The 21808-nt window shown below is 40.6% G+C and overlaps 1 protein-coding gene across 3 annotated transcripts in view; it reads left to right on the forward strand.

Moving 5' to 3' along the window:
- The window catches only part of Sh3kbp1 (SH3 domain containing kinase binding protein 1), a 342524-nt gene that overhangs the window by 233159 nt on the left and 87557 nt on the right, over nt 1-21808 (forward strand). For all 3 annotated transcript variants that reach the window (XM_023709017.1, XM_004625662.3, XM_004625663.3), the window contains one exon: nt 12914-13008. In XM_023709017.1, coding sequence (XP_023564785.1) covers nt 12914-13008 — 95 coding nt within the window. The remainder of the gene's footprint in view (nt 1-12913; nt 13009-21808) is intronic.

A 21808-nucleotide genomic window follows, 5' to 3' on the forward strand; every position in this document is an offset into this window, starting at 1 on the left:
ATAAAAATATACATGAGTGTGTTTCATTAGATGCTCTTGTGTAGGACAGGTAGCACAAATTAGATTTAGCACTCTTAGGGTTTTTTTTTCTCCATTATGGAGTATGGTTCTTTGACTACCACATGTATTTCACTCATGTTCAGAGCTGGGATTTAACCATATAAACTGAGAACTTTGCATAGCATAGGTGGCAGGGAGATTTTAGAGAATGGCAACTCAAATGCTTCAGAGATTCTCAGGCCTTCAGGTCAGAGAGACCTAATTACTCTGACCATGACCCACCCTTGACTTCCTACTGTCCTCGATACACCTCTGCTGGAATACTGATTGCATCCAGATATTTAAATCAACTCTGGAGATGGTAGACTCCAGTCTTTTTGAGAGCTTTTTGGAGGTACTAGCAGGGGAGCACAGCTACTTGTATACCCTTGACCGAGGAATGGTCCTCCTCTATTGGAGGTGGGCATCCTCTTCAACCGAGTGCAGTTTTGTGAGGGATGCATATGGAATACTGAGGGAAGAAGGGGACACCCCCCAGCCAGCCAGATCAGCCAAATCAACCCTGATGATTAAGGGGGTGACAGATGTTACAGCCAGATCACCGTCACATCTTCCAGTCTTTTTGGAAGGATTAGATAAGTGGATGCAGAAGGAGTTAGCTGTGTCTTTCAACAGTGCTAGCCAATAGAAATGTCATGAGAGCCTCATATGTAATTTAAAGAATTTTAGTGGCCGCATTACAAAAGAAACAAAATACTTGAAATTAACTTTAATGTTTCATTTAATATAACTGAATATTATCTTTTCAACATGTAATCTGCATAAAATTATTTTGAAAGGTACTTTCACCCTTTTGTTCATGTGACATCTACAATTCTATGTGTATTTGACAGATTTTTCAAGGAATCATATTTTGAGTGCTCAGTACCTGTGTTGAGGGGTGACCATATGGAACAAGAGAGTAATTCTTGGGCCTACTATGGACTTCTTGGGCCTGGCAATGTACACAAGTTGCAAGTGCTCAGTTTATTGAAGTATATGCGAAAATCTGGGCTCAAGCTCATGTATCGTTCAGTCCTATGAACACCTATTAACTATATCCACATACTTCACTCTCTAGAAATATCATGGCCTAGGAATGGATTACTAATGAAGCCTGGATTAATATAGACTGATAGAGTGTCTTGTCTTAGAGTCCTAAGAGGATCATTTCTGTTGTCATTATGTAGCAGTGTGACCTTGGACAAATAATTTGCTTTTCTCTGGCCTTCTTGCTCATTGTCTGATCAGTCAAAGGGCTCTACTAAAGAAAACCCTTGAGGTTTCTTTCAGCATCTTCATCCTCGGATTCAATTCTAAAAGCTTTAGGACTGACGAGTAAAAGGTTTCTATATTCTAAGAATTGAGCAGCCAGATGTGAGAGACAGAAGGAAAATGTGAACAGTTCAGTGAGGATATGAGTTTTCATTGGGTATAGATGTTAATGTGCCTCTAAGTGGGTAGGAGGTCAAAAAGAATTTTTATTGTCAGTGAAGCCTTGAGGGGTGTTTACTGAAAGACACTTTTCATGGATCCCAGGGCAAAAATTTTTGCAATTTAATCTCACCCCACATAGACTCCCTCCAGCTTTCCTTACCAAGAGTAAATTCTAGGATATTTATTTTCCCATGATTTCCATGTAGTGCCACCTCGATCTTCTAAAAATCCTCCTCTGAACCATTTCACTGCTTCTGAATTTTGAATTTTGATGTCACATTTGTGTTCAAGCAGGAGGTGAAGTATACCAACCAGTTATTAGAAATTACCCTGAGCTTGGGATCCAAGCAGCCTCTTTTCTTCTTCCTTCTTCCATCTAGTCTGAAGTCAAGCCATAATGAAACTTGCCCATGGTACAGAAGAAGGCAGCGCCTTATAGTACACCTGTCTCCTTGGCATGCTCATGTTAAGATTGAGAGTTACGCTGATTCAAAAAATGTTATTGTGCCTTGGTATTTTCTGAGTGAAAGTGAAATTCAGCTGATCAGGATTTAAAGAACTAACATTCTTCCCACCTCCCCCAACCAAGGAAAAGCTTCTACAACACTGAAATTCAACAGAAACTCATGCTGTGTAACAGATTGCCATAATTTTCATAACAAGTGGAAAACTGTATAAATATTCTTAATGAAGTGCCCCAAGGTATCTCTAGATCATCACATCTGGAGTTCCTTTCTTTTTTATTTCAACTGATGCAGGTTGTGGCCTCCATGGAATAGAAAAATAGCTTGAAGAAAGAGCTGTTTAACATCTTTTTAAAAATGTTGTTGTAGGGTCTCACTATGCAGCTCAGACTCATGGTGATCCTCCTGCTTTAAGCCTCCCTAGCACTGGGATTACAAGTGTGTGCCACTATGTTCAAACTCTGGCCAGTTCAGCCCTCCTCGGGGGTGGGGCTGGCATGGCGTGTGGTGCCAGGGATTGAACCACAGTCCCTGCACTTGCCTAAACTTGCCTAAGCAGGCGCTTTAGTCTGCTGAGCTATCTCACCTGCTGAGCTATATTGAAAGCCTTTAACATCTTTTTGAACTATTAGTCTAATCTTACAGCTCCAGAAGACCAATTGAACAGGTGGGTGTGGAAAAGTAAAAGTCCTTGACAGGCTCTGCAAGGTCATGTCAGGCTCCTGAATAAATTATGAGTTGGGGATTAGAACAAAGGCTAAGTTTCCATGCAGACTTTAGAAGTGGACACTTGTACCACCTCTATGATTGCTCTGTTGACTGATTTGCTTCTTAGGATTTGTCTTCTGTGATGGTGACAAATGCTGCCTAGTTCCTATAATTAGATCTTTGATTCCTCTAGTCAAGTACTACTCACTTCTGTGACAACAGTGTTTCTTGGAGCTTGATAGGCCCTTTAGTTTTTCTAGCCACTGCTTCAGTCTAGTCAGCCTAAGACCACCTGGAACAAGCCAGAAGTCATCAGGAGAGTAGGGCTGAGGCCTTTCACTTTCTGTGAAAGTCATGAAACCCAGGGCACACATATAGAACAGAGTCTGAGATGACTCTGCAGCTCCTGAGCACTGTATGTGGGACTGATCAGGCAAGTGCTATTTTCAACTCTTCATTTACATCTGGCATGAAACCAAGCAAGTCCTCCGTAAGATAGTCTGAATCTGGTACTAGGCCAAGTGAGTTTTTGATAGGACAACTGTCCCAAATTCTTTATTTGCATGAGGGAGGATCCAATCTAGGAATTTCCTGACAAAAAAGCACTATCCTCATGGTTACTGTAAATCTGTTCACTGGCCTGCTGCCATTCTATGGAGTGTACTTCTTTTCCACATTCAATAAATATACACCTCCACTACCTTTAATACGTATTTTGTCCAGTTCTTTGTTGAGGATACCAAGAGCCTGAAAAGAATTTCCTGGAGGCCCACAAAATCCTCCAAAAGTCTTAGGAAGTCCAAGTTAAGTTTAGCAGTTTATTGAGACTGTATAAGATGAGCCCTATGGATGAGGAGAGGCAAAACCAATCAAGTGAGTGGACATAGTCTGTCAAAGTCATGAAACCCAGGGCACATGTACAGAACACAGAGTCTGAGATGACTCTGTTGCTCCTGAGCACTATATGTGGGACTCATCAGGCAAGTGCTATTTTCAACTCTTTATTTACATCTGGCGTGAAACCAGGCAAGGATATCCCATCGAACAGAAGGAAAAAAGTAATTACAAATTTTGAAGTAAGGTGGGATTTCAATGAAGCAGTGTTTTGGTTTTTTTAAAATGTATTTGGTACAGGCCCTCTTGCTATGCAGGTCTTGGACTCTTAGTGATCCTCCTGTTTTCAGCCTCCCCAGTGCTGGGATTGCAGGCATGACCCACCACACCCAGACTCTGTAGCTGACTTAGTGCACCCGGGGGGTGGGCGTGGGGGTGCCATGTGGTACCAGGGATCGAGCCCTGGTCCCTGTGCTTGCCTAAGCAGGCACTTAGTCTGCTGGGCTCTCTCAGCAGCCCAGAAGAAGTGTTTTAATAGGCTTAAAGCAAAGCAAGGCTGTGCAGCAAGGGGTCAACAGCAGTTTTGCACTGTCAGGTGGATCCAGGGCCTGATGAGCAAGACTGTATCTAGAGATCTTTACATGAAGCTCTGTGCTGCTGCTGGGAATCAAGACTGCTTCTCTGAGTCAAGGTTACTCAGCACCTTTCAGCAAGATTAGAATGTTTCATTCTTATTTATATGGTTGGTTTTTAAAAAGTAAAGTTTCTGGTGTTGTTTGGCTTTAGGGGGGTCAAACTTGCTTGAGAAACAAGAAGATTATGATCACTCGAGGAAGATTGTACACTTTATAGTGGTAGGACATGCTTGGGAGAAACTATTGCCTCTTCACTTTGTAGCCACCCTTACTCTTGTTTCTTACCCCTGTCTGGTTAATGGCTGAGCAAATTGTTACCCTCTGTCTAAGCTCATTATTACTTTCTCATCCCATGTTTAAATAGAAGAGAATAGAGTCAACTCCCTGCTGTTTTTCCTCAGCTTCTGGGAACCCGTTGACCCTGCTTTTCCATGTGGGGCATTTCTGCTCCATATTCTTCCCCAAAACTCACTCATTCTTGGGCCTAGGAATTTGAATACATCAAATAGGAAACATATTTCCCACTTACCCTTTGGTGCTTCTCACATCTCATATGTACTGAAGCTCTCATACTCAACGTCTGAGGAGTCCCTCATTCTTCCTAGGAAGGACCTTTCATCAGGTGCTCCCAACCCAGACCTTCTGTGTGGATTCAGAGTGAGGGCCTTCCTGTGAGGCTTTCTAGGCTCCTTGTGTTGCTTAATACCTGCATTTCAAATGCAGTCCTCTTGGAGAAGGAAGAATGTGCTTTTCTCTCAGTCTCCAAGCTTCTCATCTGAACAGTAAAAATTGCTGTTGAGGTATGTTCTTCCCTGTAGCAGAAAACAGAAAGGCTTTGCTTCTCAGGTTTTTCATTTCGGCTTTTAAAAAATACTTCTCTTTTTAAAGGTGAGAGAGTAAAAAGTGTTCCAATTAGTGCTTATAAAATAATTTGAAAGTCAAATTCCCAGCAGTGTCTGATATCAAAGGCAGTTGTGACTCAGGGTGCAGTTAACTTCTTCTTAAAGGGAGGTGCTGGGTTAGAGTTGACAGACATCATGCAGTGTACATTGGGTTTCATTCCCTTGTCTGAATATAAATATAGACCAGGGCAGCATTAGCATTTGGGCCAGATCATTCTCTGTTGTCAAGATTGTCCTGCACAGATTATAGAATATTTAGCAGTATCTCTGCTCTCAGTAGCACTTCTTGGTCCTCAGTTGTGACACCCCAGAATATCTCAAGATATTGCTAGTGTCCTTTGGAGATCCTGTCTTAGTTCATCTTCTGCTTCTTTAACACTATCACAGACTGGGGAATTTATAAATGATAGGAGTCTATTTGGCTCATGGCTGTTGGGGATGGAAGCAGAAGATCAAAGGGCCGCACTTGGTGAGGTCCTTCCTACCATGTTATAACATGACATAAGGTGTCACATGGACAAGAGAAAGCAAGGAGTTGAGCTCATGACTTCAAACCCTTTTATAATTGATGTTAATCCATCCATGAGGGTGGAGCTCTTGTCACCTAGGTACCTCCCAATATTTCTGTGTTGGGGATTAAATTTCTAGCACATAAACTTTGGGAGACACACTCAAACCATAGCAGAACTGCATTTTTGAAGTACTAGTATAGTTTGTAATGAGCTCACTATGACACTGCTGCATCCCTGCTGCCTGATGCATAGTGAGCACTCTGTTATTTATTGGATAAATGACAAGCCTAGTATATATCTCAACTCCCACCCATCCTGCTAGCCCCAGATCCTCAGAATCTGACCCAGAACTATAGTTCTTATCTAGATTTAACATACAGCACACCCAGGCCCAATACCATTGCTATACTGCTTCATTCTCCAAGTCCTAGTGATTGCTAAGCTACTTCCTAACATTGAATTACCCATTGCTGGACAGTGATTCTCACTGTGTATTTATTCCCACAGCCAGCAGCAGCAGTCTCACCTGGGAACTAGTCATAAATGTAAATACCCAAGCTCTCCCCACTGCCCTCCCAGTAAGAAGCCTCAGGAGTGGGACTGAGAGGTCTGTTTTTGTCCTTGGTGCTAATGCCCACTCAAGTGTGAGAGCCACATACTGTGATTAAGACTTTAATCTGTCCTGATGGCCAGAATCACCTGAATGAGAGTTTGCTTAAGTGCATAGGTTCCTGATTCCACCATGGAATTGAAAATTCAGGTCTCAGGAAAGGAGTCTGGGAAGCTATAGGTTCTGCTGACAGTTCATATCAGAAATGGTTGGGAAGGTTCAGGGATATAGCTAACTCAGTGGTACAGTGCCTGCCTGGTAAGCACAAGGTCCTGAGTTAGATTTCTGGTACTGAAAAAAAAGGAAGGAAGAAAAGAAATGGTCGGGAAGTACACCCATGTCCTGCTCCTCTTGCCACTGCCACTTCACTGCTCTAAAATGGGATTTGAAGCCTCTGATTCTGGAGCTTGTTCCCCATTTCTGTCACTCTGATGCATTTAGTCAAGTGCACAGCTGTGTTCGCTCCTCACTGTTGGCCTGTCAAGAACTCTGTGTGTGTGCCTCATTTCCTCCACTTGAGTATAAGCTCTCTGACAACCAGATACCAGTCTCATTTACCTTAGTCTGTTACCCACAACGTGATAAGAGTCTACACTACCATATGCAATTCAAAATTAGAAAGAGATCTGAAAACTAAAAGTGCTCACTGGGTGCTAAAACTTGTTGTGTACTGACATGTATTCTTTCACTATTTTTACTTATCTTACTTGGGGTGATCATCATCCATTTGCTGCAGAATTTCAGTGACTAGGTACATCCCTAGGCCCCACTTGGGGATCTTACATATTATATGGTGTGTCCAGTGTTCCTTTCTAAAATCTGAAAAACTCTTATCCCCAGGGGTTCTAAATAAGGGATTACAAACTAGTGGTATCTCAGAAAATCTAGCAGTTGAGTGGAAGAACTTCTGATTTTGATGTTGGTGAAAATAGACCTCAGCAAGACTGATACTCTTGTTATACTCTTCAAACTGAGAGAAAACTCCATTTCTAGGTGAGAGCTGGTACTTTCCACCACTCCTAAATCTCTGGAAGGCTTCCTATTAGACTGAGACCGTGACACAGAGGGTTTTGATCTTCCTATCCTAAAATTGAGCCCAGAGAATTGTTCTGGATTTAATGTTATTTCCTCATGTGTATGTATTCAGCTTGCTAATATGTTTATTCTGTTTGTTCCACTTTTAATTTTTTTTAAAGCAGAGGGATTTTTTTCTTGTTTGTTCTATGTTGGTTTGTTTTTTATTGAATAGATCTTAAAACAAACTGAAGGGAGTCATGTGATGTGGATATGTGAGTTCAACCCCTCGGAACAGTCTGTTTTTAATATGCGAATTTCTAAAAGTCTAGAGGTCATAATAATGTTTGCTAGGCTGTGTGAATCATGACCAAAACTTTTTGTTTTTGTTTTTTGTTTGCAATGGAGATTGAACCCAAAGCCTTTTTACTAAGCTACATCCCCAGCTGTCTCTTTCCCCCTCCCCCACATACCTTTTAAATTTCCATCTGCCTGCTTGCCTGCCTGCCTGCCCTCTACAGTACTGTCTATGTTGATGAACTCAGGGCTTCTCACTGAACTATATCTCCAGCTCTTTTTTTTTACTTTGAGATGGAGTTTCACTAAGTTATTGAAGTCCCCAGGCTGGGCTCAAACTTGCAATCTTCTTGTCTCAGTCTTCAGAGGTCTCAGGGTGATTTTTAATGGAGCAACTTTCTTAAAATTTGAAAGCTGGTAATCAGTTAGTACAAGGGACTTGGGAACTTGGTATGACATCTGGGTCCTTGAACCCTCTGGCAGTATGCACATTTTCTCCACCCATTTGAATGTGTTTGTATTTTTTGTTTTATTTCTAGACGGAGAGGGTCATTGCTTTTTATCAGAGGTTTAAAGGACTCAGACAAAAAAAGCTTAACTGATTTAAGATTTTGAGCTTACGTCAATTTATTTGTATTTTTCATCTTCCTAAGGAAAAAGAGATGAAATAATTTTAATTGCTAGGTAAAGTGTGCCTTTATTTCTTTATGTGTATGTTTATATTCATTCCAACTGGATCTCAGACTAATTAAATCCATCTACTTAATGAATAGATGGAAAATACCTGTCACTAAAAGCTAATTCCACCCCTTTCTTCTCCATCTCTGTCCACTACTCATTTAAAATTTATAATCTTATGTCCAAAAATGATTTGGAATTGTATTATTCTTTTAAGATATATCAAATACTTGTGCTCTGTGAACTCTCTCCCACTTGTAGCCTTGCCTTTTCTCTGAAACATCACAATTATACTCCCTCATAGTGATTTTATGCATTTGTCTTCTTTTTGTCATTCTCCTCCCCTCCTCTTTCTCTGTGCATCAGATTGTCAGTTCCATTCAGGGATGGAAAGGAGTGGCTGGACTTATGTATCACAGGCCTGAAAAGTGGCAATTTCTTTTACATTGTGAGGGTTCAATAAATACTTGAAATAGGAATATATACCATAAAATTATTCAGAGGTAATAATTTTTTGCACATACACTTATTTACTTTGGAGTGAATGCCCAAACCAGTGTAGTGTTTTGATTCTTGAGTACTGCTGAATTAAAGCTCAAATTTCTCACAAGTAAAAATGAATTATCATTTTTAAATATATTATAATAAAATATGGGCTACTGGCTGCTATGTGTGGTCAGGAAGTCTGGGTGACAGTGCATGTGACTCAAGTAGTGAAGTGTCAGAGCCAGCAGGAACTTAGGTCTAGCCCAGGGTGCTCCTCAGTGTCCCGGAATGTCACTCTCATTTTTTGAGGACCTTAGTCAGTTCTTTTTTTTTTTTTTTTTAGTTTAAATTTTGAGATCTAGAGTGAGTTTAAATTTGTTTAAAGTATTCAACTGACATTGACTAAACTGTCCTTACCCCTTCATGGCTAGTTTGGGACTTTGCACCTGTGGACACTGTGTTCATCCAGAGCTACAATGTGACTACCTCAGGTCATGTGCTCCAAAAGCTCAGCTGGAACTGATCCCAACCCTGAGTGTTCTGAGTCCTGTCCTCCAATCTTTATTCCTCAAATATTCTATCACTTTATAGGTGTCACCTAAGGATTCTCAAGAAATGAATGACAAGTTTTTGTGTTAGAGTCTGCAGATGAAAAGAGTGAGACATTTGGTAGCAACCTGCTTATTTACAGTGGTAGTAGGTAGTGGCCCTCCATCACCATACTTTCTCCTCCCATTTTGTTTTGTTTTGTTTGTACTATGGATTGAACCCAGAGCTTCTCACTGAGCTATATGCCAAGCCTTTTTTTAAATTTCATATTTAGAGTCAGGGTCTTGCTAAGTCCCTAAGTTGCCCAGGCTGGACTCACACCTCTGATCCTTCTGGCTCGGCCTCCCAGAGTGCTGACATACTCCTCTTTTATTAACAAGTGATGCTTTCCAGATAATTCTGTGTGTACTGCTTTTCACACAAAACAGCCATAGCTGTGTAGTAGCAGTGTTCTAAAACTAGATTATGGTGATGGCCGGCCAACTGTATATATATCTTGAAAGCATATCAAACTGTGTGCAGTTACAATGGATATTTTTATGGTATATATATTATACCTCATGAAACATTTTTAATAAAGGAGACACCTGCCCTGCTTAGCTTATCAAGAAACTGTAAACATAAAGGAAAGTGGCTCTATGAAAAATTTTAAAGGCATACCAATACTTTCTTGGCAATATTTTTCTACTACGTGGATTGTAAGTCAGTTCTATAGTCTTTTATTGACCCTCGTACAATGGGTCAGCTCCTGGTGATAAAAGGAAAGTTGAGGGGAAAGAAAATGACTGCTACACAGAAAGTACTTTTGGGGGGGTGGTTGTGGGTGGAGAGGTGGTAACTGAAGTTTCCCCTTTTTTCTATTTAGTTCCTTCACTTCAGGATTCCTTTTTCTTGGAGCAATGAATACATATCCGAGCACAATGTAGTGGTAAACAATTTTTTTTCCTGAGTCTTGTAATAAGAGGTCCAGAGACAGACTCTCTAAAGCTGGTGCTTTTGAGATGTCTCAACAGCGTCAGGGCTCAGGGTCAAATTCTCTGTGATTTTCTTGGCTTTCCTTTCACAATTGAAAAATGGTTGCAGTAGTACCAAACATTATCTTGTCTTCTAACAAAGATAAAACTATTAAAAGCACAAAGGCAAGGGAACTATCTTCTTCAAGACTTGTTGTCTCTTTTTAAACCACAGAACATTATCTAAGCATCCCCACAGCAACAGATTTTCTTTTACATTTTATTGGCTACAAATAGGTCATATGCCCTTCCCTAAACCGGTCACAAAGACGAGTGAGATTAAGAGTACTTACCAGGACAGAATATACCCCTCCCTAAGACTATGCATAATTCTTCCTGAATATAACGATCAAACAAAGAAGGATTCTGTGAAGGAAGAAGGAGGTTGCAAATGACTGCTGAGGAGTAAACCAGCATCAATCCACCATGTCTTATTAACTTGTGTTTCACTGAGAGAAAAACATGACCAGCTTCTTCTTTCTTTGTTGGCCATGAGTATGTAATATACTTTCTAAAATGCCTCCATTATTTCCATCCAAAGAATTAATCTTTTGGGGGCTGGAGAGATAGCTCAATAAAATAACAGCTTGCCTCACAAGTGCAAGGTTCTGAGTTCAATCCCCAGTACCGCAAAAAATAATAATAATAATAATCTTTAAAAAAAATCTATCTATCTATCTATCTATCTATCTATCTATCTATCTATCTATCTGGTATAGAGTCTCACTATGCAGCCCAGACTTATAGTGATCCTCTGTTCTCAGCCTCTGCAGTGCTGGTATTATAGGCATGTGCCACCATGCCTGGTTTTGGTGGCTGGTATGGTGGCATGGCATGTGATACTGGGGATCGAACCTGGGTCCTTGTTCTTGTCAAGCAGGTGCTTAGACTACTGACCTATCTCCCCAGCCCCAAAGAATTAATCTTAAACCTAGGGCTCTGCAGGACAATTCTTCACTAATACTGTATTTGTGTTATTTTGTGTTTTGAGGTTGAGTAGTCATATTTCACTAGCACAGTCAATAGAAAAATTGGTAAGGAGCTGTCATTATCCAATTTAAAGATGTTTAACCTTTTCCCTCCTTAAGAACAGTTGACTAGTTCAGATAGGGGAGTATTTGTTATTATTAGTTAAAGAGAAATGGAATGTTGGTACTATGTGGGTGTAAGAGCATGATCCTGGTGGACTTTGGCCCCCTCACTGCGCACAGGTTAATGAGCTCAAGCCATCAGAGATGTATGTCAAATGGAGAAATTCCAACCCTGGGATAGGGGATGTAACTGATATCTTCAAATCATTGGACACAACACAAAAACATCACAAAAGTAAAATGATTCCGCTGGGGAGATAGCTCAAGGGCATAAGCGCCTGCCTGGGCAAGCCTAACGTCCTGAGTTCAATCCCCAGTACCCCCCAAAAAACAAAAGTAAAATGATTCCTCCCTTTTTTCCCCTCTCCGTCTCTCTGTCATGTTTCAACCCTAGATCATAATGTGTCTTGTAGTGTGTATTTTCAAAGTGCCTTGATTTTCTAGATCACTCTTTTTTTTGTATTTAGGACAATGTCTACAGGGTCTTACTGTGTAGATCAGACCCATAGTGATCCTCCTGTTTTCAGCCTCCCAAGTGCTGGGATTACAGGCATGTGCCACCACGCCCAGTCTCAATCGCTGTCTCAGTGCACCCCAGGGGCAGTGCTGGCACAGCAGGTCTGGGCATTGAACTCCCAGCCCCTGCATCTGCCTAAACTGGTGCTTTAATCCACTGAGCTATTTGGCCAGACCTAGATCACTCTTCTTGATCGAGGAAGTATTCACCAAAATAAAGAAATGTATTCTTGTGGTATAAATATAGGAGGGACAGTATAACTGATACTTGTGGATATATAGTAGTTCTAGGTTATTATCTATATGCAGGAAATATCTAACGATATTCAAAGCCATTAAATCTGTTGATCTTGATAGAGACTAAGAAATGCTTGCTCTAGTAAATACTAATATTCTTGAATTTTTCTTTCTACGTTCTGCCCTGAGTTATGAAAGCCCTATTTTCCAAGCTTTCATTTATCAAGTCCCTCACAAATATTTTCACTGTCTTCTTAACCACGGGTGTGGCTCAGTGGTAGGGCTCTTGTCTAGCATACACACAGCCTTGTTTTCAATCCTTATTCAAAAAATCTGTTTCTGTCAGTATTTGTTGGTTGTACTTGACATGTATTCACATAAAAATACATCAACATTTGTCTTTTAAGACATACTATAATGAGGCAATTTTTCATTGTTTTATGTATCATGTCAGCTTTGTAACATATATAAATTCCTTGTTTCTGGTTTTATAATGCTTAGAAGAAGACAGTGAGACAGATTTTAACTTTTGTTCTCTGCAGATGTCTGCTTATGCATGCACCTGAAGAGTATATAAGATGGTACATGTCTGTTTTCCTGTGGCCAAGAACACCTTTTTGTTTTTTATTGCCTGAGAAAAGCAAAGCAGTCAATAACATTTCATGATGTCACATTATTTTTGAGGAGGAAAATGTAGAGAATAAATATGCATGAGCCTATTATGAGCACTCTTAAGGAGTTTTCTGAGGATGACCAGAACTCTTTATGTAGCCATAATATCCTACCTATTGTGTGTACCTCCCCCTTAAATGAACCCAACAGAGAGCACCTTCTCCTGGGCTGTCTCACTTATAAAGCACCTTAAGATTGTGTGTTCTCTTCTTCTTTCAGCCAAGGATTATTGCAAAGTAATATTTCCATATGAGGCACAGAATGACGATGAATTGACAATTAAAGAAGGAGATATAGTGACTCTCATCAATAAGGTAAATAAAGGTTCTCTCCTGCCTTCTAAACTGTGAAATGCTTTGGGGTGTCTGAAGAATAATGCAAGCTTTTTCTTTAGCCCTTGAAATACCTGGTTTCTGTGGTCCCAAACTTGTGGGAAACATTTTGTGTCCTTCCTTTTGATCAAGCTGAATCCAGATGAATGAATGAACTTGAAAATGGAATAGATTTCTGTGGTTCCAGCTCCCGATTCACATGGCCTTGCAGAAGAGTGTGTCTCAGAAGGACTAATCCAGAAGGCAGCCTGCTTGGTCACAGACTCTGCCTTCCACAGCAGCCAGGATGCAGAGCTGTGTCATAGGGGACTGATGGATGGGGCATTGAAGAGACTGGTCATGCTTCATAGGCAGAAAATGCTTAAAGAATGTTTGCTGTTCAAGATCAAGAACAGATAGAATGAATGCCTGAGAATTTTATTTATCTTGTTTGGGCTAAGAAGGTTGGATGATTTTATTATCATGACAGCCAGAGCACTCCTTAAACACCAGGAGAGCTATAAAATCTGTGTAAAGAGATACAGTTTACCAAGGTCTTGACTGTGTGTGCTTTCTCCTTTCATACAGTGTTCCTTGCCAAGTCAGTAGTTGAAAGTCAGTTTATTCAAGTAATTCCTAGAACATATGGCTTTTTCTCTGAAATACAAGGTTTTTACATAGAAGGTGGTTTTATTCTAGTATCTAGGTAAGTGACAGAGAGTGTGTAATTTTCTATGCACAGGTGTAATGGGGAGAACACGGTGGCACCTGAGCTCTTGCAGGGCTGAGAAACATTGCTAGGTTGCAGGATTCAGATAAGAGAGAAAGCAGTGGACTAAGGTGGGCTCTGGCTACTACTGAAAGATAAGGTACCCCAGTGTTGCCTAGCACCCTTACTCCTCAGTTTGTTTATTTATTTAGTGGTATTGGGCATTGAACTCAGGACTTTGCGCTTGCCAGGCAGGTGCCTATTCTACTGAGTGCTCTCCCCGGCCCCCAAGTTTGTTGATAAAGTGATTGATAAGATTTACCTTTATACTCAAAGATGCTTACTTCTAGGAAACAGTTTTAGAGATTGTGTGTTTGAAGAGCCTAATCCAAAGAAGCCAGTGAACTAAGGACCAAGTTCAGTAACTTGTTAAAAGGTCAAGTATGTTTTAGGGAGAGAGCTGGCCCTGTCATGGACTCCATATGAAAGTGATACACTAAATAATGCTAGAGTTATAGACACTTTTCTGGAATAGCCAATTATACCCTACCTTGTAGTTCACCTGAGAACCCATCCATCTTTTTACCCGTGAACTACTCGCCCCTTAAGTTATTTCAGTATAGCTCTGTGGGTGTTGAATGTGAGGAGAAGAAAGATGCTTCCTTTATCATTCCTTTCTGCAGGAAGGTAGAAGCACTTCTCCTTTTGTCCCACTCCTCCCCTTGTCCGTCTGCTGAGAATCCATTAGGCTGGTTTCTTATGCACAGTGCATTTCCTATTTTTAATCACATCTGTAACCAAACAAACAGGATAAAGAAATTGTTAAATGGGCAAGAAACATAATTTCCTCATTAGCACTGATAATTGGCTTTAGTAATACAGGAAAAGGGTTAGAATAGTTTATCCCTTGTAATGATAAAGCAACCAGAAAATTAAATAGCTGTCATTCTTTGTGTAGGGGAACAACTCTATGTCCCTTTTTTGTTTTGCTTTTAGAGAAGGTACAGCCTCTTTAACTGAACATTCTATGTATCAATAATGTTGCATAAGGCTTGAGAACAGGAAGAACCACCATAGTTGGTCTCTTACCTGAACCCATTCATTTCCATCCTAACATGTTATACTTTGGACCTTGCCATTTGAAAATATGCCATGATAAGAACACACTATTTTGATCTTGGTAATTTTTATCTCTAACTTCATAGTCTGGATCTAGTAGGGAGAAATGAGTAGGTGGACTGCTTTCCAGAGTATCCTGAGCGTTTCCTCCTTTTTCTCTAGTTTTGGGAACTAATGTTTGTTTGGCTTTTTTGAGAGGGGTTGTTTTGGTTTTGTAAGAGACTTCACTACGTACCTCAAACTGGCCTCAAACTTGAGATCCTCCTGCCCTGTTTCCCAAGTGCAAGGATTAGAAGCATGTGCCTTCATACCCAGTTTAGGGTTAATGGCCAGTATTTTTTCTTTTTTTCTTACAACAGGGTCTCATTATGTAGTCCAGGCTGGTCTTGAACTTACTATGTAGTCCAGGCTGGTCTTGAAATCACAGTGATCCTCCTGTCTCAGCCTTCTGAGTGCTGGGATTGAGCTCCCATGGTGGATTAATGTCTGTAGAAACAATTTGATTGTTGCCTTCGCAAAACAGGACATTGTAATTTCCCCCATATGTTTAGATCTTTGACCCCTGATTGTATTTATGCCTAGAAGTGCTCATATCATTTTGATCTCGGTCTTCCTAGAACCACCCTGCCCTCATCCCTGCCCCTTCCTGTCCATGCAAGGCAAGCCCAGGCATGCGAGCCTGATAAACAGGAAGGAGCTGGGCCTATACCTCTACACTTAGTCCAGAGGAAAACCCTGAAATGGGGTACTGTCACTGACTGCAGTCACCTGCTATCCACTTCACTCCTAGCACCCCAGTATTTTATTTTTGTCATCCCATAACAATGCTGTGCATACATGACTCTTATGCACCAGGCAGTCTTTAGTAGATTTGCTTTCCTTTATGATAAAAGCCAGACAGGTGATCCTGACATTCCTTCCTCCAGGCATGCTGGCCACAAACTGTCTTTCTGTCCTTGGTCCATATAACTTTTCAGAGAAATCTACTATGTATCCCCATCCTGCTCATGTGTCCTCAAGGACCTGACCCTAAGCATGGATGTTCCTGGTGCCTGGGATGCTCTCATCTACCCATTTAGCTGTTTTCTGATAGCTATGAATGGAGCCAGTCTTAATTCATGCTGCTTATGCTAATTATGAGCTTGTTGCTTAACCAAAAAAACCCATGTTTTATAGCTATCATTTTGTTTTTATTATTTTATATGATCTTCTGGGAAATCAGGTCTCTTGCTCTCCTGTTCGGGTGCAGGTTTTATTTTTATTCCTATAAAATTTCTGCCAAATTTCATGTAGTATTTCAGTTTGTTGGAAGCAGCATGTTAAGGTAATGAGTTGTACAGGCTATGAGGCTAGAGAAACTAGGATTTGAACCCCAGCTCCGCAGTGCCTGGCTGTGTGACTTAACCCCTTGGAGCCTCAGTTTCCTTAGCCATCAAGCTGGCCTCATAAGAGTGCTATCATGCTACACTAAGATACTGCATATAAGACACCTCTTGCAGGAAGTCGTCTGCCAGTGATGCCCATAATCCTAGGAAGTGTTACTTCAGTCAACTTTGGCTGCTTTTTCTGACTTTGGAAATGGAGTAAAAGATTCTCATGTCTGGGCCCAGTCTACTGTTAGAGCTGGAATGCTGTAACATCAAGTAGGTAAAAAGAAAAAAAAATCCACTTAAGATAGTTAAGTCTTCATGGTGGGTGATATTTTAGCAAGAATTTGGAAAGAAAATGGGCCATAAACATTTTGTCTGCTAAAAATTGAGACGATGGAGTCTGAAACTCTGAAACCCTGCTGCCATTGTAGAAAAGTCTTATCTGTGCTTCTAACTTCAGGAGTCATCCCAAAGCCCAATAAGGTAATATTATGTTTCATTGTAACTGATTGAATTTGTGTTTTGATATACATGTTTGGTGTTCAAATGAGTGGATATGAAAGACTTGAATTACTCTTTTCTAAGTTCAGTTGCATTTTCTGTGAGATTCTCCATTGGCCCCACATTCTACCCATTTTTTTAAATTAGTTAAAGTTGTTTCTCGTTGCCTTCCTTTTCTGTGCCGTGGCAGGACTCAGGAAGTGAGCATTGCTCTCATTTTCGGCCCTAGATTGTCAGTTTGTGTGGCTTTCTAGAAAATGAGTCAGACACCTTTGGTGGTTGTCTGTAAGACCTCTGTGGTTCCTGAAATAATATGCAAGGACCTGAACTATTTGTGTGTGTCCCTGGAAACTAGAATGAGATATGGCAACCGGAATGGTTTGTTTTTGAGTGTATTTATAAAGAATTCTTGTGGATTTGGGAACATTTACCCTTGTGCAGAACACACCTGTGTTTAGCTTTTCCTTCCATTTACTCAAAAATAGCTTTGTGTCTGTGTTCCTGCTGCCCCCATCACTGTCTTCCTGATTTGTGCTCAGAGCGTGTTTGGGAAGGTTCAGAAGCCTCGGGATCTGGTTTCCAAGTAGAGAAGCTCCCTGGAGAAGGGCTGAGGACAGCTTGGTGAGAACAAGGCCAGGGCTCAGCTGTGACAGTGGCTGCCATTGCAGGGTGTGCTTGCTGTGCTGTTTTTGCTTCAGGCAGAATGAACCCAACTGTGGAGAGATGATGGGACTGCTCTTGGCAAACAGCCTTCTGGCCTCAGAACAGCAGTCCTGTCCTCACTCTCTGCTCAAAGCTGGGGCGAAGAGCTTCCTGCTGACCCCTTTGTGAACAAGGACTTTCATAAATTGCTTATAAAAATGGGTTCTGTGAGTAACTATCTTTCGCCCTTAAAGCATATACAATATCTGTGTCTTCATTGTTATAAGCTTGTTTGAAAACATCAATGTCAACACTTTGGAAGATAATATTGGCTAAAATCATGGAGTGGTGGAGATGGAGACTTTGAAAGGAGCGGAAATCATATAGGCTGTCATTGGTGCTCATGGAAGGAAACCAGTAGATACACCCTAAAGGAGGGGCTCCACAGAATTGCACAAATGTGGTTTGTGGCACCTCTGAGGCTAGTACTCTAGTCATCTTTCGGTGGACCATAACTATTATCCCCTAAAGATTGCTAGGAGCAATTTTATTTTCCACCCTGTTCTCCCCCCTAATGCTGTTCCTTCTTTCATCCATTGAAAAGTTCATGATGCGATTGGAGATATGCTATGTGCCAGGGTAAGCAAGAACTACAAACCAGGAGGTGAGCTAGACACGCTGTGGTGTTGGAACCAAACCTGAATAGTAACTCACCCAGCTTCTTTCGCATCTACCAACAGATGTTTTCCTCCTTCTCTCTTTTTTTTTGGGGGGGGGAGGGGCGGGACCAGGGATTGAACTCAGGCCCTTGCGCTTGCCAGGGAAGCGCTTATTCTACTGAGGCATCTCCCCAGCCCCCATCCTCCTTCTCTTGACAGTGGTTGAACATTTAACTTAATACTAGTTAGATCCACCTGCAGGACCATGGCTTCACAGCATAAGTTTCTGGGTCAGTGTCACCAAGGGCTCAGGGCCCTTAGTGTACCTCCTTTCTCCTCACGAGTCTCTCAGAAGGTTGATATCTTGCTTCATTCTCACAGCAGTCCTGAGAATGAAGCAGGAGCATGAATGTTCTCTCCAGATCACAAAGCAGGAACCGAGGCCCAGAGCATACTAGCAGCTCTCCCAAGAGACTTCCAGTGTGTCAGCCACAGAGCCAGGGCTAGAGGTGTCTCCTGACTCTCTATTGAGTACTTGTGAACTTGGAGGCTGGGCAGGTGGTAACTGTGGTTAAAGTTTGTTTCCTGTGTGGTGTTGGATGCTTGTGGTGTGTGTGGGAGTGGCTCAGTTACTCCCTGTGGGGACTCTTATTTACTCATTGAGAGTCACCTTTGTTGTTGGCTATCTAGGACAAGTGTCTATGGAGTTTCCTTTCTAAATGAATGACATCATTGTTACTTGCTGCAGCAACAAGATTTCCCTACCATCTATTTGACTCTAGCATTTTAGAATCCATATTTCTGATCTGATAGAGTCAAGACATCACTGAAGTGGTTTCTCTACCATCCATACCTTTCTGATTCTGTAGTGTTCTCTACAGAAGTGAAATAATACTGAATGCAAGAAAAACGATAAGCTCCACCCAGGGCTAATGTCAATTCTTTTTGTGCCCAAAGCCTCCCTCTCCAAATGCTGTTTTCCCATGTCTAGCATACTTTACTATCTTGTTTTCTTCTAGGCTGGAGTGCCACTTACTTAGCTTTTTGCTTGCTGTTTCTATGACTAAAAAGCAAAGTGGAAGCCTTGAATTCCTTCCCAAATCCTGTTTTTATATATTCTTTTGCTTGTTCTGTTTATTGTCCTTTTTGGCCTCCTTGTTAATTCATTATTAATAGAAACATTCATGGGGTAGTTGTTTTTAGACTTTCTTGTTTCCTACTCCACAGAAAGTAAGGTTATTTCCACAAAAAAAGACATGGCTTTGGAAATTTGAAAGAAAGATAGTTAGCTTGGTATACAAAAGCTAACTGGCTAACGGGATTGCTGACCTTGACCCCCTTTCCTGAATCTGCTTGAAGCTTTTAGCAGAGCTGAAATGTGGGGATTAAACATGGTTTCGAGGGTGAAGAGTAAATTATCAAGTGTCACCCTGAAGATGATGACATGCTGACAGACCCATTAGAAGGACTTGTCGTATGAGTAAATGAAGAAGTTAAGCTCAGGTCTGGACTCATGTGGGTTTGCACACATTTGAAAAATGTCAGTGTTCAGCAAGTGAGTCATTTTTGTCAGGGATTGCATGTGCTACATTATGGCTTGTCTTGTTAGAGTGAACGTGTCCTTATTTGGGACAGAAGCTGCAACATACTTCCTCCTCAGAGGGTTAGAAGGCCCAGGGAATACAGCTGCTATCTCACCTTCTTCTGGATGCTGGGGTGAGCGGAATCATGCTACCTTAGGTGCATTTGATCAGAACTCATCCTCACTGTGCTTGTTTGCCATCACAAGCACACGCATCTTTATTAGTAGTAGTGAATTAGTTATACAGGGGAGTAGTTTTCCTTTTGACACATTTATGCATGCTTGTAATACACTTTTATTTATTTATTTTTTAACCCTAACCCTAACCCTAGTAATACACTTTTATAGTTTTCACACCCCATTAACCTCTCTTACCTGGCCCTCTCCCCTCCTCCCTGATTCCCTTCCTCTTCTCTAATAGCTTCCCTTCTGATTTTGTGTCCTCTTTTTTTATTTTTTTAGGATCACATATATGCAGGAAAACATGCAGCATTTGACTTTCAGAGTCTGGTTTGTTTTGCTTAACCTGATGATCGTGAGTTCCATCCTTTTTCCTGCAAATGACATTCTTCATGGTTGAATATTATTCAACCATATTATTATACTGTGTAGATACCACACAGTATATATGTATATATACCATACAGCATATGTGTATACATACTATACTCTATCTCTCTCTGTGATATATATATATATATATCTCACACATTCTCTAGTCATCTGCTGATGGGCATCTCGGTAGGCAAACACATGGTTTTAAATTATATGGAGCAGTAGAAAATTTCTTTTTAGTTTACCAATAGGCAGTTAATGCTGCCCCCAAATTTTGATGGTCATTATTATGAATTTTCTCCTTGGCATCCCTGGCAGATGCGCTTGCACTTGTTGCAAATTGCCTGGCTCCTATGCCAGCACAAGTTATGTGAAACTGTGTAAAGAGATCCCCTCCATTATCATATTGCCTCAGAGTGCTGCACTTATGTAGCAGGGCATCAGTAGTCCTCTCAACACCATCTTGAAACACTTTCCCCATGAAATGCACAGAAAAATCTGCAAGTGTCTTAGGAAATTAGAGAAGCTCCCTTTCCCCCTTCTTTCCTATTTCCCAGCCTTCTGTGTGTCTTACCTTGAAAGCAGTGTTGTGAGGATAAGTGGCATGGGTAGCTGAAAGGGCTCTAGACCCATAAAAGTTAAAGTTATTGCTATGGTAAGTTATTAAAGGAAGAAGAGACAAATGCCACATGACTTAATGTTCTTGGTATATTGAATGATTCTCAAGGTAAAGTCAATATTTTCCCTGAAATTCTCCTTCAATATTTATTTTAACTTTTCTTATTATAAAAGTAAGTTATTACAGTTACACAGCCTCTGTTTTGTTAAGTATTCTAGAGCTCTTTACATTTTTATTTTATTAAAATAAATGGTTTTTCAGATGGAAAGTGGTATTGAAGGTACTTTTAATTAATATTTTAAAAATCATAACAGTAATACTTTTGGAAAAATGAGAATAAAGCATAAATAAAACAAAAAGGAAAAATTAACCTATGAGCTCATCACTTTCACATACCATTATTAGTATTTTAATGATTATTCTTCCAAACATTTTCTGTACATGCACATAATTATAGTTAAAAATAAAAATAAGGTCATAGTTTTCACACTATTTTGTAACCCTTCTTATCCAAAATATATCACTGTTGTCTTTGGCAACATGGTTAAATGCTTAATCTATAGAGGGAGTACCATGATCTTCTTTTAAAATTTCACTTGTATCTGATTTTTCTCTATTTTATTTTTGTAATTAGTTAAGTTTATTGGTACATTTTAGGTATGTGTAATGATCACATTCATAATAGAGAATTTGTACCTTATGTGATGTAACTTGATCCTATTTTTTTCCGTTTCCCTACCTTCCCTTGAACCCCTCCTCCACTCTTTATTTACAAAAGCTTCTTTTCTATTTTTTCCTTTTCATTTTATTTCTTCCTTCCTACCCCCATCTCCCTTTCCCATTTGAACATTTTCTTCCTCTTTTCTCTCTTCTTCTCTCTTGTCTCTTCTCTCTTGTCTCTTCTCTCCTCCTCTTCGCTGTCTCTGTCTCTCTCTGTGTCTCTGTCTCTTTGTCTCTTTCTCTGTCTCTCTCTCTGTCTCTCCATCTGTCTCTCTCTCTCTCTCTCAGTCTCTCTCTCTCTCTCTCTCTCTCTCTCTCTCTCTCTCT

The sequence above is a fragment of the Octodon degus genome, unplaced genomic scaffold, assembly GCF_000260255.1.
Source record: "Octodon degus isolate 3935 unplaced genomic scaffold, OctDeg1.0 scaffold00010, whole genome shotgun sequence".
Taxonomy (NCBI): Eukaryota; Metazoa; Chordata; class Mammalia; order Rodentia; family Octodontidae; genus Octodon; species Octodon degus.